An 18,598-nucleotide genomic window follows, 5' to 3' on the forward strand; every position below is an offset into this window, starting at 1 on the left:
TGTGATCAGCCTTGTACAACGAAGACTAAGCCAAAGTTTCATCAAAATCAATTAATGTATGCAGAAGTTATAACACTTTGTTTCCCTTTTCTTGCCATAAATTCGTTGCCTCGCCACGGCCAAACCGTTTGAGATATCCAAAATCCGTTTGCAATTAAACAACTTCAATGTGTTAGCAACAAGTTAAAAAAGCTTGGTGTAAATGGGATAAACCCTGTAGGAGTAGTAGTATAAAATTCATAGCCTGTTTTTTCAAAAAATTAACATTCAAACCAAAATAGCTGACTTCCTGTTGGTCGGAGCTAATGAATGTAAATTAGAAAATTGTCCGGCTTGATGAGAATAATATGTGTACCGAGTTTGGTGACTGTAGGAAAAACTAACCCCCACTTTTGTCAAAAGGTGGCGCTACTGAGCCCCTCCACCACGCCCATTTCTATGGCTTTGTCCATGTCTACTGGTTGACAATATTGATGTGTGTGTCGAGTTTCATGCAATTTGAAGCATGTTAAGAGCCTCAAAAACACTCAAGAATATTATTACAGTTTGACCTGTTGCCATGGCAACAATATTTCAAATATCAAAAATCCTGTCATAGGTCTACATCTGCTGTGTATTGACATTACACTGATGAAGTTTGAAGCAAATCAGGTAAAAATAAGAGGGTGATCTCAAAGCATTTTAAAAGTGATACACTTCTTGCTGCCATTTGGTGGCGCTATAACTTTGACTCACAATAGTTACATCCATGTGATCAGACTACTACAACCAACACACTCCTGAAGTTTCATAAACATCAATCAATGTATGCAGAAGTTATAACACATTTCCTGTTTCCCTTTTCTCGCCATAAATTCGTTGCCTCGCCACGGCCAAACCGTTTGAGATATCCAAAATCCGTTTGCAATTAAACAACTTCAATGTGTTCGCAACAAGTTAAAAAAAGCTTGGTGTAAATTGGATAAACCCTGTAGGAGTAGTAGTATAAAATTCATAGCCTGTTTTTTCAAAAAATTAACATTCAAACCAAAATAGCTGACTTCCTGTTGGTCGGAGCTAATGAATGTAAATTAGAAAATTGTCCGGCTTGATGAGAATAATATGTGTACCGAGTTTGGTGACTGTAGGAAAAACTAACCCCCCCACTTTTGTCAAAAGGTGGCGCTACTGAGCCCCTCCACCACGCCCATTTCTATGGCTTTGTCCATGTCTACTGGTTGACAATATTGATGTGTGTGTCGAGTTTCATGCAATTTGAAGCATGTTAAGAGCCTCAAAAACACTCAAGAATATTATTACAGTTTGACCTGTTGCCATGGCAACAATATTTCAAATATCAAAAATCCTGTCATAGGTCTACATCTGCTGTGTATTGACATTACACTGATGAAGTTTGAAGCAAATCAGGTAAAAATAAGAGGGTGATCTCAAAACATTTCAAAAAGTGATACACTTCCTGCTGCCAGTTGGTGGCGCTATAACTTTGACTCACAATAGTCACATCCATGTGATCAGACTCCTATAACGAACACACTCGTGAAGTTTCATAAAGATCAATATATGTATTAAGACGTTATAACACATTTCCTGTTTCCTTTTTCTCGCCATAAATTCGTTGCCTCGCCACGGCCAAACCGTTCGAGATATCAAAAATCCCCTGGCAATTTTTAATCATCAGTGTCTTGACTTCATGCTGACCGAGTTTGGTGGCGATCGGATTAATCGTCTAGGAGGAGTATATCAAATTCCAGAGCATGCGTTTTTCAAACAACCCTTAATAGCTGACTTCCTGTTGGCGTGGCGATTAACTTAGAGCGTGAAAGTTGTTCGGCCCGATGAGGTCTATATGTGTACCGAGTTTCATACTAATACGTGCAAGCATGTTTAATATATGGACCAAATTTTCAGACTTTTTTCAAGGGGGCGCTGTCGAGCCCCCCTGCCACGCCCGGGTACCAGCCTCTCCGGCGTTCTAATGGTCGCGGATTCCAATGTGTGTGCCAATTTTCAAGAGTTTTTGAGCATGTTAAGGCCCCCAAAAAGCCCCGGAAAACGGAAAAAAAATAAAAAAATAAAAAAAATAATAATAAATATAGCTGCGAGCAGCGATGGCGGGCCCAAGCCCGGTGGCACCGCCACCCCGGTGGCTTCAGGGCAACTGTGCACAGCGGGCAATAGGCACTTAAAACGGTTAAACATCAAAGGACTATGTCAAATTCACTCCACATTTACTGCACTACAAGGTGCCGTTATAGAGCCCCTCCTCCCTGCCCATTTTCAAAGGATTACATGTGCCAAGTTTTAACATTATTCTGATGAATTTTGAAGCAAATCAGGTAAAAATAAGAGGGTGATCTCAATGTATGCTGAAAGTGACACATTTTCTGCTTCCAGTTGGTGGCGCTATGACTTTGAATCACAATAGTCAAATCCATGTGATCAGCCTTGTACAACGAAGATTAAGCCAAAGTTTCATCAAAATCAATTAATGTATGCAGAAGTTATAACACTTTGTTTCCCTTTTCTTGCCATAAATTCGTTGCCTCGCCACGGCCAAACCGTTTGAGATATCCAAAATCCGTTTGCAATTAAACAACTTCAATGTGTTAGCAACAAGTTAAAAAAAGCTTGGTGTAAATTGGATAAACCCTGTAGGAGTAGTAGTATAAAATTCATAGCCTGTTTTTTCAAAAAATTAACATTCAAACCAAAATAGCTGACTTCCTGTTGGTCGGAGCTAATGAATGTAAATTAGAAAATTGTCCGGCTTGATGAGAATAATATGTGTACCGAGTTTGGTGACTGTAGGAAAAACTAACCCCCCCACTTTTGTCAAAAGGTGGCGCTACTGAGCCCCTCCACCACGCCCATTTCTATGGCTTTGTCCATGTCTACTGGTTGACAATATTGATGTGTGTGTCGAGTTTCATGCAATTTGAAGCATGTTAAGAGCCTCAAAAACACTCAAGAATATTATTACAGTTTGACCTGTTGCCATGGCAACAATATTTCAAATATCAAAAATCCTGTCATAGGTCTACATCTGCTGTGTATTGACATTACACTGATGAAGTTTGAAGCAAATCAGGTAAAAATAAGAGGGTGATCTCAAAGCATTTAAAAAGTGATACACTTCTTGCTGCCATTTGGTGGCGCTATAACTTTGACTCACAATAGTTACATCCATGTGATCAGACTACTACAACCAACACACTCCTGAAGTTTCATAAACATCAAACAATGTATGCAGAAGTTATAACACATTTCCTGTTTCCCTTTTCTCGCCATAAATTCGTTGCCTCGCCACGGCCAAACCGTTTGAGATATCCAAAATTCGTTTGCAATTAAACAACTTCAATGTGTTCGCAACAAGTTAAAAAAAGCTTGGTGTAAATTGGATAAACCCTGTAGGAGTAGTAGTATAAAATTCATAGCCTGTTTTTTCAAAAAATTATCATTCAAACAAAAATAGCTGACTTCCTGTTGGTCGGAGCTAATGAATGTAAATTAGAAAATTGTCCGGCTTGATGAGAATAATATGTGTACCGAGTTTGGTGACTGTAGGAAAAACTAACCCCCCCACTTTTGTCAAAAGGTGGCGCTACTGAGCCCCTCCACCACGCCCATTTCTATGGCTTTGTCCATGTCTACTGGTTGACAATATTGATGTGTGTGTCGAGTTTCATGCAATTTGAAGCATGTTAAGAGCCTCAAAAACACTCAAGAATATTATTACAGTTTGACCTGTTGCCATGGCAACAATATTTCAAATATCAAAAATCCTGTCATAGGTCTACATCTGCTGTGTATTGACATTACACTGATGAAGTTTGAAGCAAATCAGGTAAAAATAAGAGGGTGATCTCAAAGCATTTCAAAAAGTGATACACTTCCTGCTGCCAGTTGGTGGTGCTATAACTTTGACTCACAATAGTCACATCCATGTGATCAGACTACTACAACTAACACACTCGTGAAGTTTCATAAAGATCAATATATGTATGCAGACGTTATAACACATTTCCTGTTTCCTTTTTCTCGCCATAAATTTGTTGCCTCGCCACGGCCAAACCGTTTGAGGTATCCAAAATCCGTTTGCAATTAAACAACTTCAATGTGTTAGCAACAAGTTAAAAAAATCTTGGTGTAAATTGGACAAACCCTGTAGGAGTAGTAGTATAAAATTCATAGCCTGTTTTTTCAAAAAATTAACATTCAAACCAAAATAGCTGACTTCCTGTTGGTCGGAGCTAATGAATGTAAATTAGAAAATTGTCCGGCTTGATGAGAACAATATGTGTACCGAGTTTGGTGACTGTAGGAAAAACTAACCCCCCCACTTTTGTCAAAAGGTGGCGCTACTGAGCCCCTCCACCACGCCCATTTCTATGGCTTTGTCCATGTCTACTGGTTGACAATATTGATGTGTGTGTCGAGTTTCATGCAATTTGAAGCATGTTAAGAGCCTCAAAAACACTCAAGAATATTATTACAGTTTGACCTGTTGCCATGGCAACAATATTTCAAATATCAAAAATCCTGTCATAGGTCTACATCTGCTGTGTATTGACATTACACTGATGAAGTTTGAAGCAAATCAGGTAAAAATAAGAGGGTGATCTCAAAACATTTCAAAAAGTGATACACTTCCTGCTGCCGGTTGGTGGCACTATAACTTTGACTCACAATAGTCACATCCATGTGATCAGACTACTACAACCAACACACTCGTGAAGTTTCATAAAGATCAATATATGTATGCAGACGTTATAACACATTTCCTGTTTCCTTTTTCTCGCCATAAATTTGTTGCCTCGCCACGGCCAAACCGTTCGAGATATCAAAAATCCCCTGGCAATTTTTAATCATCAGTGTCTTGACTTCATGCTGACCGAGTTTGGTGGCGATCGGATTAATCGTCTAGGAGGAGTATATCAAATTCCAGAGCATGCGTTTTTCAAACAACCCTTAATAGCTGACTTCCTGTTGGCGTGGTGTTTAACTTAGAGCACGAAAGTTGTACGGCCCGATGAGGTCTATATGTGTACTGAGTTTCATACTAATACGTGCAAGCGTGTTTAATATATGGACCAAATTTTCAGACTTTTTTCAAGGGGGCGCTGTCGAGCCCCCCTGCCACGCCCGGGTACCAGCCTCTCCGGCGTCCTAATGGCCGCGGATTCCAATGTGTGTGCCAATTTTCAAGAGTTTTTGAGCACGTTAAGGCCCCCAAAAAGCCCCGGAAGACGGAAAAAAAAAAATAATAATAATAAATATAGCTGCGAGCAGCGATGGCAGGCCCAAGCCCGGTGGCACCGCCACCCCGGTGGCTTCAGGGCAACTGTGCACAGCGGGCAATAGGCACTTAAAACGGTTAAACATCAAAGGACTATGTCAAATTCACTCCACATTTACTGCACTACAAGGTGCCGCTATAGAGCCCCTCCTCCCTGCCCATTTTCAAAGGATTACATGTGCCAAGTTTTAACATTATTCTGATGAATTTTGAAGCAAATCAGGTAAAAATAAGAGGGTGATCTCAATGTATGCTGAAAGTGACACATTTTCTGCTTCCAGTTGGTGGCGCTATGACTTTGAATCACAATAGTCAAATCCATGTGATCAGCCTTGTACAACGAAGACTAAGCCAAAGTTTCATCAAAATCAATTAATGTATGCAGAAGTTATAACACTTTGTTTCCCTTTTCTTGCCATAAATTCGTTGCCTCGCCACGGCCAAACCGTTTGAGATATCCAAAATCCGTTTGCAATTAAACAACTTCAATGTGTTCGCAACAAGTTAAAAAAAGCTTGGTGTAAATTGGATAAACCCTGTAGGAGTAGTAGTATAAAATTCATAGCCTGTTTTTTCAAAAAATTAACATTCAAACCAAAATAGCTGACTTCCTGTTGGTCGGAGCTAATGAATGTAAATTAGAAAATTGTCCGGCTTGATGAGAATAATATGTGTACCGAGTTTGGTGACTGTAGGAAAAACTAACCCCCCCACTTTTGTCAAAAGGTGGCGCTACTGAGCCCCTCCACCACGCCCATTTCTATGGCTTTGTCCATGTCTACTGGTTGACAATATTGATGTGTGTGTCGAGTTTCATGCAATTTGAAGCATGTTAAGAGCCTCAAAAACACTCAAGAATATTATTACAGTTTGACCTGTTGCCATGGCAACAATATTTCAAATATCAAAAATCCTGTCATAGGTCTACATCTGCTGTGTATTGACATTACACTGATGAAGTTTGAAGCAAATCAGGTAAAAATAAGAGGGTGATCTCAAAGCATTTTAAAAGTGATACACTTCTTGCTGCCATTTGGTGGCGCTATAACTTTGACTCACAATAGTTACATCCATGTGATCAGACTACTACAACCAACACACTCCTGAAGTTTCATAAACATCAATCAATGTATGCAGAAGTTATAACACATTTCCTGTTTCCCTTTTCTCGCCATAAATTCGTTGCCTCGCCACGGCCAAACCGTTTGAGATATCCAAAATCCGTTTGCAATTAAACAACTTCAATGTGTTCGCAACAAGTTAAAAAAAGCTTGGTGTAAATTGGATAAACCCTGTAGGAGTAGTAGTATAAAATTCATAGCCTGTTTTTTCAAAAAATTAACATTCAAACCAAAATAGCTGACTTCCTGTTGGTCGGAGCTAATGAATGTAAATTAGAAAATTGTCCGGCTTGATGAGAATAATATGTGTACCGAGTTTGGTGACTGTAGGAAAAACTAACCCCCACTTTTGTCAAAAGGTGGCGCTACTGAGCCCCTCCACCACGCCCATTTCTATGGCTTTGTCCATGTCTACTGGTTGACAATATTGATGTGTGTGTCGAGTTTCATGCAATTTGAAGCATGTTAAGCGCCTCAAAAACACTCAAGAATATTATTACAGTTTGACCTGTTGCCATGGCAACAATATTTCAAATATCAAAAATCCTGTCATAGGTCTACATCTGCTGTGTATTGACATTACACTGATGAAGTTTGAAGCAAATCAGGTAAAAATAAGAGGGTGATCTCAAAACATTTCAAAAAGTGATACACTTCCTGCTGCCAGTTGGTGGCGCTATAACTTTGACTCACAATAGTCACATCCATGTGATCAGACTCCTATAACGAACACACTCGTGAAGTTTCATAAAGATCAATATATGTATTAAGACGTTATAACACATTTCCTGTTTCCTTTTTCTCGCCATAAATTCGTTGCCTCGCCACGGCCAAACCGTTCGAGATATCAAAAATCCCCTGGCAATTTTTAATCATCAGTGTCTTGACTTCATGCTGACCGAGTTTGGTGGCGATCGGATTAATCGTCTAGGAGGAGTATATCAAATTCCAGAGCATGCGTTTTTCAAACAACCCTTAATAGCTGACTTCCTGTTGGCGTGGCGATTAACTTAGAGCGTGAAAGTTGTTCGGCCCGATGAGGTCTATATGTGTACCGAGTTTCATACTAATACGTGCAAGCATGTTTAATATATGGACCAAATTTTCAGACTTTTTTCAAGGGGGCGCTGTCGAGCCCCCCTGCCACGCCCGGGTACCAGCCTCTCCGGCGTTCTAATGGTCGCGGATTCCAATGTGTGTGCCAATTTTCAAGAGTTTTTGAGCATGTTAAGGCCCCCAAAAAGCCCCGGAAAACGGAAAAAAAAATAAAAAAATAAAAAAAATAATAATAAATATAGCTGCGAGCAGCGATGGCGGGCCCAAGCCCGGTGGCACCGCCACCCCGGTGGCTTCAGGGCAACTGTGCACAGCGGGCAATAGGCACTTAAAACGGTTAAACATCAAAGGACTATGTCAAATTCACTCCACATTTACTGCACTACAAGGTGCCGTTATAGAGCCCCTCCTCCCTGCCCATTTTCAAAGGATTACATGTGCCAAGTTTTAACATTATTCTGATGAATTTTGAAGCAAATCAGGTAAAAATAAGAGGGTGATCTCAATGTATGCTGAAAGTGACACATTTTCTGCTTCCAGTTGGTGGTGCTATGACTTTGAATCACAATAGTCAAATCCATGTGATCAGCCTTGTACAACGAAGACTAAGCCAAAGTTTCATCAAAATCAATTAATGTATGCAGAAGTTATAACACTTTGTTTCCCTTTTCTTGCCATAAATTCGTTGCCTCGCCACGGCCAAACCGTTTGAGGTATCCAAAATCCGTTTGCAATTAAACAACTTCAATGTGTTAGCAACAAGTTAAAAAAAGCTTGGTGTAAATTGGATAAACCCTGTAGGAGTAGTAGTATAAAATTCATAGCCTGTTTTTAAAAAAAATTAACATTCAAACCAAAATAGCTGACTTCCTGTTGGTCGGAGCTAATGAATGTAAATTAGAAAATTGTCCGGCTTGATGAGAATAATATGTGTACCGAGTTTGGTGACTGTAGGAAAAACTAACCCCCCCACTTTTGTCAAAAGGTGGCGCTACTGAGCCCCTCCACCACGCCCATTTCTATGGCTTTGTCCATGTCTACTGGTTGACAATATTGATGTGTGTGTCGAGTTTCATGCAATTTGAAGCATGTTAAGAGCCTCAAAAACACTCAAGAATATTATTACAGTTTGACCTGTTGCCATGGCAACAATATTTCAAATATCAAAAATCCTGTCATAGGTCTACATCTGCTGTGTATTGACTTTACACTGATGAAGTTTGAAGCAAATCAGGTAAAAATAAGAGGGTGATCTCAAAGCATTTTAAAAGTGATACACTTCTTGCTGCCATTTGGTGGCGCTATAACTTTGACTCACAATAGTTACATCCATGTGATCAGACTACTACAACCAACACACTCCTGAAGTTTCATAAACATCAATCAATGTATGCAGAAGTTATAACACATTTCCTGTTTCCCTTTTCTCGCCATAAATTCGTTGCCTCGCCACGGCCAAACCGTTTGAGATATCCAAAATCCGTTTGCAATTAAACAACTTCAATGTGTTCGCAACAAGTTAAAAAAAGCTTGGTGTAAATTGGATAAACCCTGTAGGAGTAGTAGTATAAAATTCATAGCCTGTTTTTTCAAAAAATTAACATTCAAACCAAAATAGCTGACTTCCTGTTGGTCGGAGCTAATGAATGTAAATTAGAAAATTGTCCGGCTTGATGAGAATAATATGTGTACCGAGTTTGGTGACTGTAGGAAAAACTAACCCCCACTTTTGTCAAAAGGTGGCGCTACTGAGCCCCTCCACCACGCCCATTTCTATGGCTTTGTCCATGTCTACTGGTTGACAATATTGATGTGTGTGTCGAGTTTCATGCAATTTGAAGCATGTTAAGAGCCTCAAAAACACTCAAGAATATTATTACAGTTTGACCTGTTGCCATGGCAACAATATTTCAAATATCAAAAATCCTGTCATAGGTCTACATCTGCTGTGTATTGACATTACACTGATGAAGTTTGAAGCAAATCAGGTAAAAATAAGAGGGTGATCTCAAAACATTTCAAAAAGTGATACACTTCCTGCTGCCAGTTGGTGGCGCTATAACTTTGACTCACAATAGTCACATCCATGTGATCAGACTCCTATAACGAACACACTCGTGAAGTTTCATAAAGATCAATATATGTATTAAGACGTTATAACACATTTCCTGTTTCCTTTTTCTCGCCATAAATTCGTTGCCTCGCCACGGCCAAACCGTTCGAGATATCAAAAATCCCCTGGCAATTTTTAATCATCAGTGTCTTGACTTCATGCTGACCGAGTTTGGTGGCGATCGGATTAATCGTCTAGGAGGAGTATATCAAATTCCAGAGCATGCGTTTTTCAAACAACCCTTAATAGCTGACTTCCTGTTGGCGTGGCGATTAACTTAGAGCGCGAAAGTTGTTCGGCCCGATGAGGTCTATATGTGTACCGAGTTTCATACTAATACGTGCAAGCATGTTTAATATATGGACCAAATTTTCAGACTTTTTTCAAGGGGGCGCTGTCGAGCCCCCCTGCCACGCCCGGGTACCAGCCTCTCCGGCGTCCTAATGGCCGCGGATTCCAATGTGTGTGCCAATTTTCAAGAGTTTTTGAGCATGTTAAGGCCCCCAAAAAGCCCCGGAAGACGGAAAAAAAATAAAATAAAATAAATAAATAAATAAATATAGCTGCGAGCAGCGATGGCGGGCCCAAGCCCGGTGGCACCGCCACCCCGGTGGCTTCAGGGCAACTGTGCACAGCGGGCAATAGGCACTTAAAACGGTTAAACATCAAAGGACTATGTCAAATTCACTCCACATTTACTGCACTACAAGGTGCCGTTATAGAGCCCCTCCTCCCTGCCCATTTTCAAAGGATTACATGTGCCAAGTTTTAACATTATTCTGATGAATTTTGAAGCAAATCAGGTAAAAATAAGAGGGTGATCTCAATGTATGCTGAAAGTGACACATTTTCTGCTTCCAGTTGGTGGCGCTATGACTTTGAATCACAATAGTCAAATCCATGTGATCAGCCTTGTACAACGAAGACTAAGCCAAAGTTTCATCAAAATCAATTAATGTATGCAGAAGTTATAACACTTTGTTTCCCTTTTCTTGCCATAAATTCGTTGCCTCGCCACGGCCAAACCGTTTGAGATATCCAAAATCCGTTTGCAATTAAACAACTTCAATGTGTTAGCAACAAGTTAAAAAAAGCTTGGTGTAAATTGGATAAACCCTGTAGGAGTAGTAGTATAAAATTCATAGCCTGTTTTTTCAAAAAATTAACATTCAAACCAAAATAGCTGACTTCCTGTTGGTCGGAGCTAATGAATGTAAATTAGAAAATTGTCCGGCTTGATGAGAACAATATGTGTACCGAGTTTGGTGACTGTAGGAAAAACTAAACCCCCACTTTTGTCAAAAGGTGGCGCTACTGAGCCCCTCCACCACGCCCATTTCTATGGCTTTGTCCATGTCTACTGGTTGACAATATTGATGTGTGTGTCGAGTTTCATGCAATTTGAAGAATGTTAAGAGCCTCAAAAACACTCAAGAATATTATTACAGTTTGACCTGTTGCCATGGCAACAATATTTCAAATATCAAAAATCCTGTCATAGGTCTACATCTGCTGTGTATTGACATTACACTGATGAAGTTTGAAGCAAATCAGGTAAAAATAAGAGGGTGATCTCAAAGCATTTTAAAAGTGATACACTTCTTGCTGCCATTTGGTGGCGCTATAACTTTGACTCACAATAGTTACATCCATGTGATCAGACTACTACAACCAACACACTCCTGAAGTTTCATAAACATCAATCAATGTATGCAGAAGTTATAACACATTTCCTGTTTCCCTTTTCTCGCCATAAATTCGTTGCCTCGCCACGGCCAAACCGTTTGAGATATCCAAAATCCTTTTGCAATTAAACAACTTCAATGTGTTCGCAACAAGTTAAAAAAAGCTTGGTGTAAATTGGATAAACCCTGTAGGAGTAGTAGTATAAAATTCATAGCCTGTTTTTTCAAAAAATTAACATTCAAACCAAAATAGCTGACTTCCTGTTGGTCGGAGCTAATGAATGTAAATTAGAAAATTGTCCGGCTTGATGAGAATAATATGTGTACCGAGTTTGGTGACTGTAGGAAAAACTAACCCCCCCACTTTTGTCAAAAGGTGGCGCTACTGAGCCCCTCCACCACGCCCATTTCTATGGCTTTGTCCATGTCTACTGGTTGACAATATTGATGTGTGTGTCGAGTTTCATGCAATTTGAAGCATGTTAAGAGCCTCAAAAACACTCAAGAATATTATTACAGTTTGACCTGTTGCCATGGCAACAATATTTCAAATATCAAAAATCCTGTCATAGGTCTACATCTGCTGTGTATTGACATTACACTGATGAAGTTTGAAGCAAATCAGGTAAAAATAAGAGGGTGATCTCAAAACATTTCAAAAAGTGATACACTTCCTGCTGCCAGTTGGTGGCGCTATAACTTTGACTCACAATAGTCACATCCATGTGATCAGACTCCTATAACGAACACACTCGTGAAGTTTCATAAAGATCAATATATGTATTAAGACGTTATAACACATTTCCTGTTTCCTTTTTCTCGCCATAAATTCGTTGCCTCGCCACGGCCAAACCGTTCGAGATATCAAAAATCCCCTGGCAATTTTTAATCATCAGTGTCTTGACTTCATGCTGACCGAGTTTGGTGGCGATCGGATTAATCGTCTAGGAGGAGTATATCAAATTCCAGAGCATGCGTTTTTCAAACAACCCTTAATAGCTGACTTCCTGTTGGCGTGGCGATTAACTTAGAGCGCGAAAGTTGTTCGGCCCGATGAGGTCTATATGTGTACCGAGTTTCATACTAATACGTGCAAGCATGTTTAATATATGGACCAAATTTTCAGACTTTTTCAAGGGGGCGCTGTCGAGCCCCCCTGCCACGCCCGGGTACCAGCCTCTCCGGCGTCCTAATGGCCGCGGATTCCAATGTGTGTGCCAATTTTCAAGAGTTTTTGAGCATGTTAAGGCCCCCAAAAAGCCCCGGAAGACGAAAAAAAAAAAAAAAAAAAAAAAAATAATAATAATCCTTAGAAGAACAAGAGGGCCCTGCGCGAATTTTCGCTTGGGCCCTAATAATAATAATCCTTAGAAGAACAAGAGGGCCCTGCGCGCTTAATTCGCTTGGGCCCTAATAATCCTTAGAAGAACAAGAGGGCCCTGCGCGAATTTTCGCTTGGGCCCTAATAATCCTTAGAAGAACAAGAGGGCCCTGCGCGAATTTTCGCTTGGGCCCTAATAATCCTTAGAAGAACAAGAGGGCCCTGCGCGAATTTTCGCTTGGGCCCTAATAATAATAATAAACGGAGCAATTCCAATAGGGTCCTCACACCATCGGTGCTCGGGCCCTAATAATAATAATAAACGGAGCAATTCCAATAGGGTCCTCACACCATCGGTGCTCGGGCCCTAATAATAATAATAATAATAATAATAATAATAATAAACGGAGCAATTCCAATAGGGTCCTCACACCATCGGTGCTCGGGCCCTAATAATGACTTTATTTAACAATTTTTTCCTCTTTCCTGTCAGTCCAGTCCAATGTCACATTACAAAACAATACTGCTGGTGCTGAAATAGAATAAAAATATATAATTTCTTATGTTTATGTATTTATTTATAGAGTGATCTGGACATTCTTGACAGGTTTTCAAATGCATTAAAAAAATATTTTCTTATATTAAAATATTGTTGTGTTTTCAGCTGCTCCAAAGGCAAAGGATAGTGATGAAGAGGATGACAAGAAAAGAGAGAAGGGAAAAAAAGATCAAGTTCACTCCAATAAGAAACCTGTAGAGAAAACTGTAGAGACGAGTTCTGGTATGGAAACCCAAGTCCAAAAAACTCAATTATTTGAGAAGTTTTATTTCCATCTGTTAGTGCTGCTGTCTTGCTGATAGAATAACTTCTCTTTGTCTCTACAGATATTAAAGTGTCTGGTTATCTGAACCTGGCTGCTGATTTCACCCACAATTTCACGGATGGTCTTGCAATTGGAGCATCATTCCTGGTTGGTCCAGCGGTTGGTGCTGTTACCACCATCACCATCCTCTTACATGAAGTACCACATGAGATTGGAGACTTTGCAATTCTTGTCCAATCAGGCTGCACAAAGAGGAAGGTATGGAGCTTCAGAGAGTTGATTTGTCAATATAGACTTTTGGGTAAATTATAAAGTTTAAAGGGGTAGTTCACCCAAAAATATTTTATTATGATTTACTCAACCTCATGTCCAAACCTGTATGACATTTTATTTTTTTTTTTTTTTTTTATGTAGAGCATAAAAAATACTTTGAGAAATATCAGTGCTTTTTTTTTCCCACTCCATACAATGGAAGTAAATGGTAAGCAAAACTGTTCTTCACAAACATTCATCAAAATATCCTTTGTGTTCTGCAGAAGAAAGTCAAAGAGGTTTGAAATGACATGAGGGCGAGATTGATGACAGATTTTTTTAATTTTTGAATGAACTATTACTTTGTCAAGGTTTTCAGCATCCAGTTATCAGTGTAGTTAATATCTATAAAATAAATGTAATTTCGTATGTAATATGAACATAAAATAATGTCTTTAAACCCCACAAAACCAAAATTCAAGTTTTGCTGGTTGCAGTCCATATTTAATAGCTTTAGGATAATCTGGCAGTCAACTGTAGTACTTTTAAATGCATTTCAATGTATTTGTTTTCAGAAGATATTCAGATTTAAAATCTGTAGTCTCTCTCTTCTGACTAAACGGAGGCAACATCAGTGTGGGTCATATGCATGATTCAACCAATCTTCCCTTTAACGCATTCCAAACCCATTTGAATTCTCCACAGAATATTGTAATTTAAAGCGTTATGGAACATCCCCTTTGGCTAAATACCCTTGGTATTATAAACACTGAAAATGAGAACAGGTGACAACTACATCAATTATAAGCTTTTAACCCTTTAAGACCTGAAGGCAATTTTAGAGTTGTTTTTTTTCTGAGTGACATACACAAAAGTAAAGACTTATAACTCCAAAACTCTAGCTAGGATAGTCAAAATGTAGGTTTCATTTTATAGAACACATTTAAATTTTTAGAAAATATAAATTACATTACAAATGGATATTCTCATGCTGAGAAACTGCTGATTTAAAAAAAAAAAAAAAAAAAACGAATGTATGTCATTTTTTATTATAATTTTACATATCTTATTTGAGATGCAATAATTCAGGAAGGAAATAAGATAAGAGGAAAATTCACAAGTTACAGCATTTGGAACCAAGGTAGCCTTTTTGTTTAGCCCTTGACGCCCCCTAATGGGCATTTTTAAAATAGTTACTCCATGAGGAATATCACGTGATTGGACTCATTTTAATCGTGAGAATCTGCTTTAAATAATGCTGTGCCACAACATTATACTTTTCTACGATCTGTGCATTTTCATGAAGTTATGAGCAAAAATTTGAAATCTACATATTTGTTTTTAGTTAAATTATGAAAACATTTTTTTTGTATTTATCAGCAAATAACTCAGTACTACTTAGGAGTTAATCAATTTGGCTACATGCATTGTAAAGTTCAGACTCTAAGCTTTCAATGGACACCTATTTTGTGTTAATCAAGGAAGAAGTTTTGAAAAATATGATTATTAATTTTTTTGTTGCTAGGTGGTGCTGGCAGGCGGTACACTCTGGTTTATAGGGACTATTCAGCACTCGTTAAGAGTTGATCACAATGGTTACATGCATTAAAGTGTCATGAGACCCCCCTGTTTTAGCCTGTCGTTCACACCTCAACTGGAAAAAAGTCTGTCAAAATGGCAGTGCAAAACTAGAAAAGTGGAGAAGGGAGACAACAACCAATAAAACAAAGTCGAGGGCACCTTGATGTGTTTTAAAAATATAATTATATGACAACAAACGAAGGAAAGTCACAGAAGAACATTTAAAAGGTCTAATATTTTCATCACATACGAGAACTACATTCTCTGAACAGGAGATGCGTCAGTTTAACATAGAAACAATAAAGGCATTGCTAGTTTTTTGTCCTTTGTTCTTTGAATTTTCTTCATGGTCTTCTGACTATCAGAATAATTCATCATGTCATCACGATCATAATCAGACATAAGGCTGAATCAGTGTTCTTATTTGCACATATATATTTCATTTGAAAATACATGATAAAATATGTGCACATACACGGTGCTGGTTCATATTTAGAGCAGTAGATTATATGAAATATGTCTATAAAAACTTGAAACATGCTTACTTCCATCCGCTTATGATCTATGATCCACGTGACGAGTGTTGTTAAACTTATCGCGTCATTCCGTGCAGAAAACACTCTTATGTGCGCTCCGTTTTTACATATTAAATATTGTTACAGTATTATTCCACTTGTGTTTGTAGTCAAACTGCAGCTCTAAATGCATGGTGGGGAAAATGCAAACAGCACTTTAGTCTTACTGAGGAGGAAACATACTGTACACTTATGCGTCTGAACGACAACAACGCAGTTGAAGAGGCAGAAGTGATTGGACAGCTGCGTCATTTGAACTCTCCGCTGTAATGCCATCTCATGCATAATACAGTGCAGTGCTTGGATTAATAGTGTTCATTCTCAAGAATAATGAGAATTAATGAGCTCTTTGGCAGCCAATCACCACTCCGGGTCTTGTCAGTATTACTCATTGACATCAGAAGCCATGACGTTGCTCCGACTTTGCATTTCAAACTGGAAGACAGAAATGCAAAATTGCTCTAAAAATGCAAAAATAACTAATTTCCACTTATGGTACCTTAATGAGTACCTTTAGTGTTTTTAATGATGTGCAGCCTGTACATATCTGTTCAAATCTCAAAAAATGTGTTTGGGGGTTTCATGAGAGTTTCTAAGCTTTAAAATGATGCCTATTTTGTGTTATTCCACATTTGAAAACAAGCATGGACTGTTCTGGAAACATTGGATAACACATTACATCCTGGAAAGACAAGAGAAATGTTTTTAGCCAAATAATTGCATCATTCCGTTAGTAATATCTCATGATCGACACAATGGATTATGTTGTTTTTGTTTTTTAATCGTAAGAATCTGCTTTGAATGGTTATGTGCCATGATCTATGATCTGTGCAATTTTCATGAAGTTATGAGCAAAAACACCATGTGAAATCTAGTTATTTGTTTTCAGTTATCGCTTGTGTGCTGTTTTTGTTGTAGACTCAATTTGTGCAGACTCATTAGAGGGTAAAAGCAATGCAACAGGACAGTGTTGGAGGCATGATCTGAATGTGTAAAGTCTCTGATTTTTGTATGCAAAAAGTATTATTGTGCTACCTACTTGGTTTCAGTTTCTGTTGGCTCTTAAAGAGACATGCAAACAGGAATCTTATAGGGGGTCTTATAGGGTTAAAAGTGCATCATTACATTACTAAACATTACTGTTTTACTGCAGTAACAACAAATAAACCAACCTTTATTTGCTGTTTGAAAAAAAAAAAAAAAAGACAACTCTTTGATATGTCCTGTCCCCCTTAATGTTTTGATCCAAAACATTTCAACACGGAGAAAAACTGTGCTTATGAAGCCACTTCAAAGGATATAGCAAAAGTGAAATGGGTTCAATGACTTCATTAAATATCAGTGTTTTTACTTTACCATTAATTTTCAACTCTTCCTGTTTTCATCAGGCCATGTGTCTTCAGCTTCTCACCGCCATTGGTGCGTTAGCTGGAACTGCCTGCTCCTTATTGGCTGAAGGGGTGGGTGCTGCGGCCACAGCCTGGATCCTTCCCTTCACCGCCGGAGGCTTTGTTTATATCGCAACCGTCACTGTTCTCCCAGAGCTGCTGGTTGGACGGTCTAGTTTCTGGCAATCAATGCTGGAGATCCTAGCTCTGCTGTTTGGAGTAGGAATGATGGTGCTGATCGCTGAGTACGAGTGAGAGAGTAAGCGATGTTTGAAAAAAAAACTTGGGGAAATTGGGGAGTAGAAACCAATGCTTGTTCATCTGAATCTTTTGCGGCTAAAGACCTGAAATTAGTGTTCTGAGATGAATGTTGACATAGACCATAGAAAAAAATACATAAACAAACAAAACAAAAAAACAGAATGAATGAGGGAGAGAGTAAAAGAATATAAAGTGAGACCTGCACTCATTTACCCAGAGACCAACATGAATGGATCACTTAATCATTTTAGGCACATGAACCAACCTATGGACCAAAATGTTCATGTTCGGTTCTTTATACTGATATGGATGGGATTGAAATGTGGGGACTCTTTGACATTGACCAATATGTTCCCAAGATGTATTGTCTCCAGTCACTAAAGCAAATGCTTCTGCTTATCAGTAGATTGCTTTTTAAGAAATATCAGTATGTTATCATTAAGTCAGTTGACTGCTGTTCACTGTTCAATAAAGGTTTATGTGATTCTTTTTTTAAAGCAATGTGTGCTTTCTCTTTGACATTAAGTTTATTAGGTTTCCTCGTGAAATATTCAGCTGTTACAGGTATAGACATTACTCCGTGAAAGAATGACACTCCTCAAACACACACACACACGTAAGTACGTAAGTACATGCATACCACAGAGGAATCTGTAGCTTCACATTATCATTGGTGATGGTTCTTGAGAAGGTGCAAACATGGTATGCTTATTGAATTTTAGTTTAGTTTTTTTTTTCTTATTGTCTGTAACATTATTCATGTAGATGTTTTGACCATGTCTTCTTGAATTTGTTTGATGTAAACCATTTACATTCTCAATCAGTGTAAAACAAGCATATTACTTCAAAAAATAAAAGTGGAGGCAATGTTTAATTTCAAGTAAAACAATTGTGGTACATCTCTAACAGTCTTTATTCTGCCTTAGTATGGCAGACAGAAGTGGTGTCATGAATAATTATGAGAAAGCAATTTATCATAGTATAAGGCCTTGTGATGAATGATTATAAAACACTGCTGATGTCTGAGGCTCCCTAAATCATAAAAAGAACACACACTAACATTTTCCATCATGTGCAACACATACATATTTCATTACATTTCAGAAAAAAATATTTTCCAAAACA

At 38.5% G+C, this 18,598-nt stretch overlaps 1 protein-coding gene across 4 annotated transcripts in view; it reads left to right on the forward strand.

The window, feature by feature from the left end:
* slc39a7 (solute carrier family 39 member 7) overlaps positions 1 to 18,347 on the forward strand; it is a 79,581-nt gene extending 61,234 nt beyond the window's left edge. For all 4 annotated transcript variants that reach the window (XM_067411604.1, XM_067411607.1, XM_067411605.1 and 1 more), the window contains 3 exons: positions 13,257 to 13,373; positions 13,478 to 13,674; positions 17,213 to 18,347. In XM_067411604.1, the coding sequence (XP_067267705.1) occupies positions 13,257 to 13,373; positions 13,478 to 13,674; positions 17,213 to 17,467 (569 nt within the window). In that variant the 3' untranslated portion in view covers positions 17,468 to 18,347. The remainder of the gene's footprint in view (positions 1 to 13,256; positions 13,374 to 13,477; positions 13,675 to 17,212) is intronic.
* Positions 18,348 to 18,598: the final 251 nt, after the last annotated feature.

The sequence above is a fragment of the Chanodichthys erythropterus genome, chromosome 15, assembly GCF_024489055.1.
Source record: "Chanodichthys erythropterus isolate Z2021 chromosome 15, ASM2448905v1, whole genome shotgun sequence".
NCBI lineage: Eukaryota > Metazoa > Chordata > Actinopteri > Cypriniformes > Xenocyprididae > Chanodichthys > Chanodichthys erythropterus.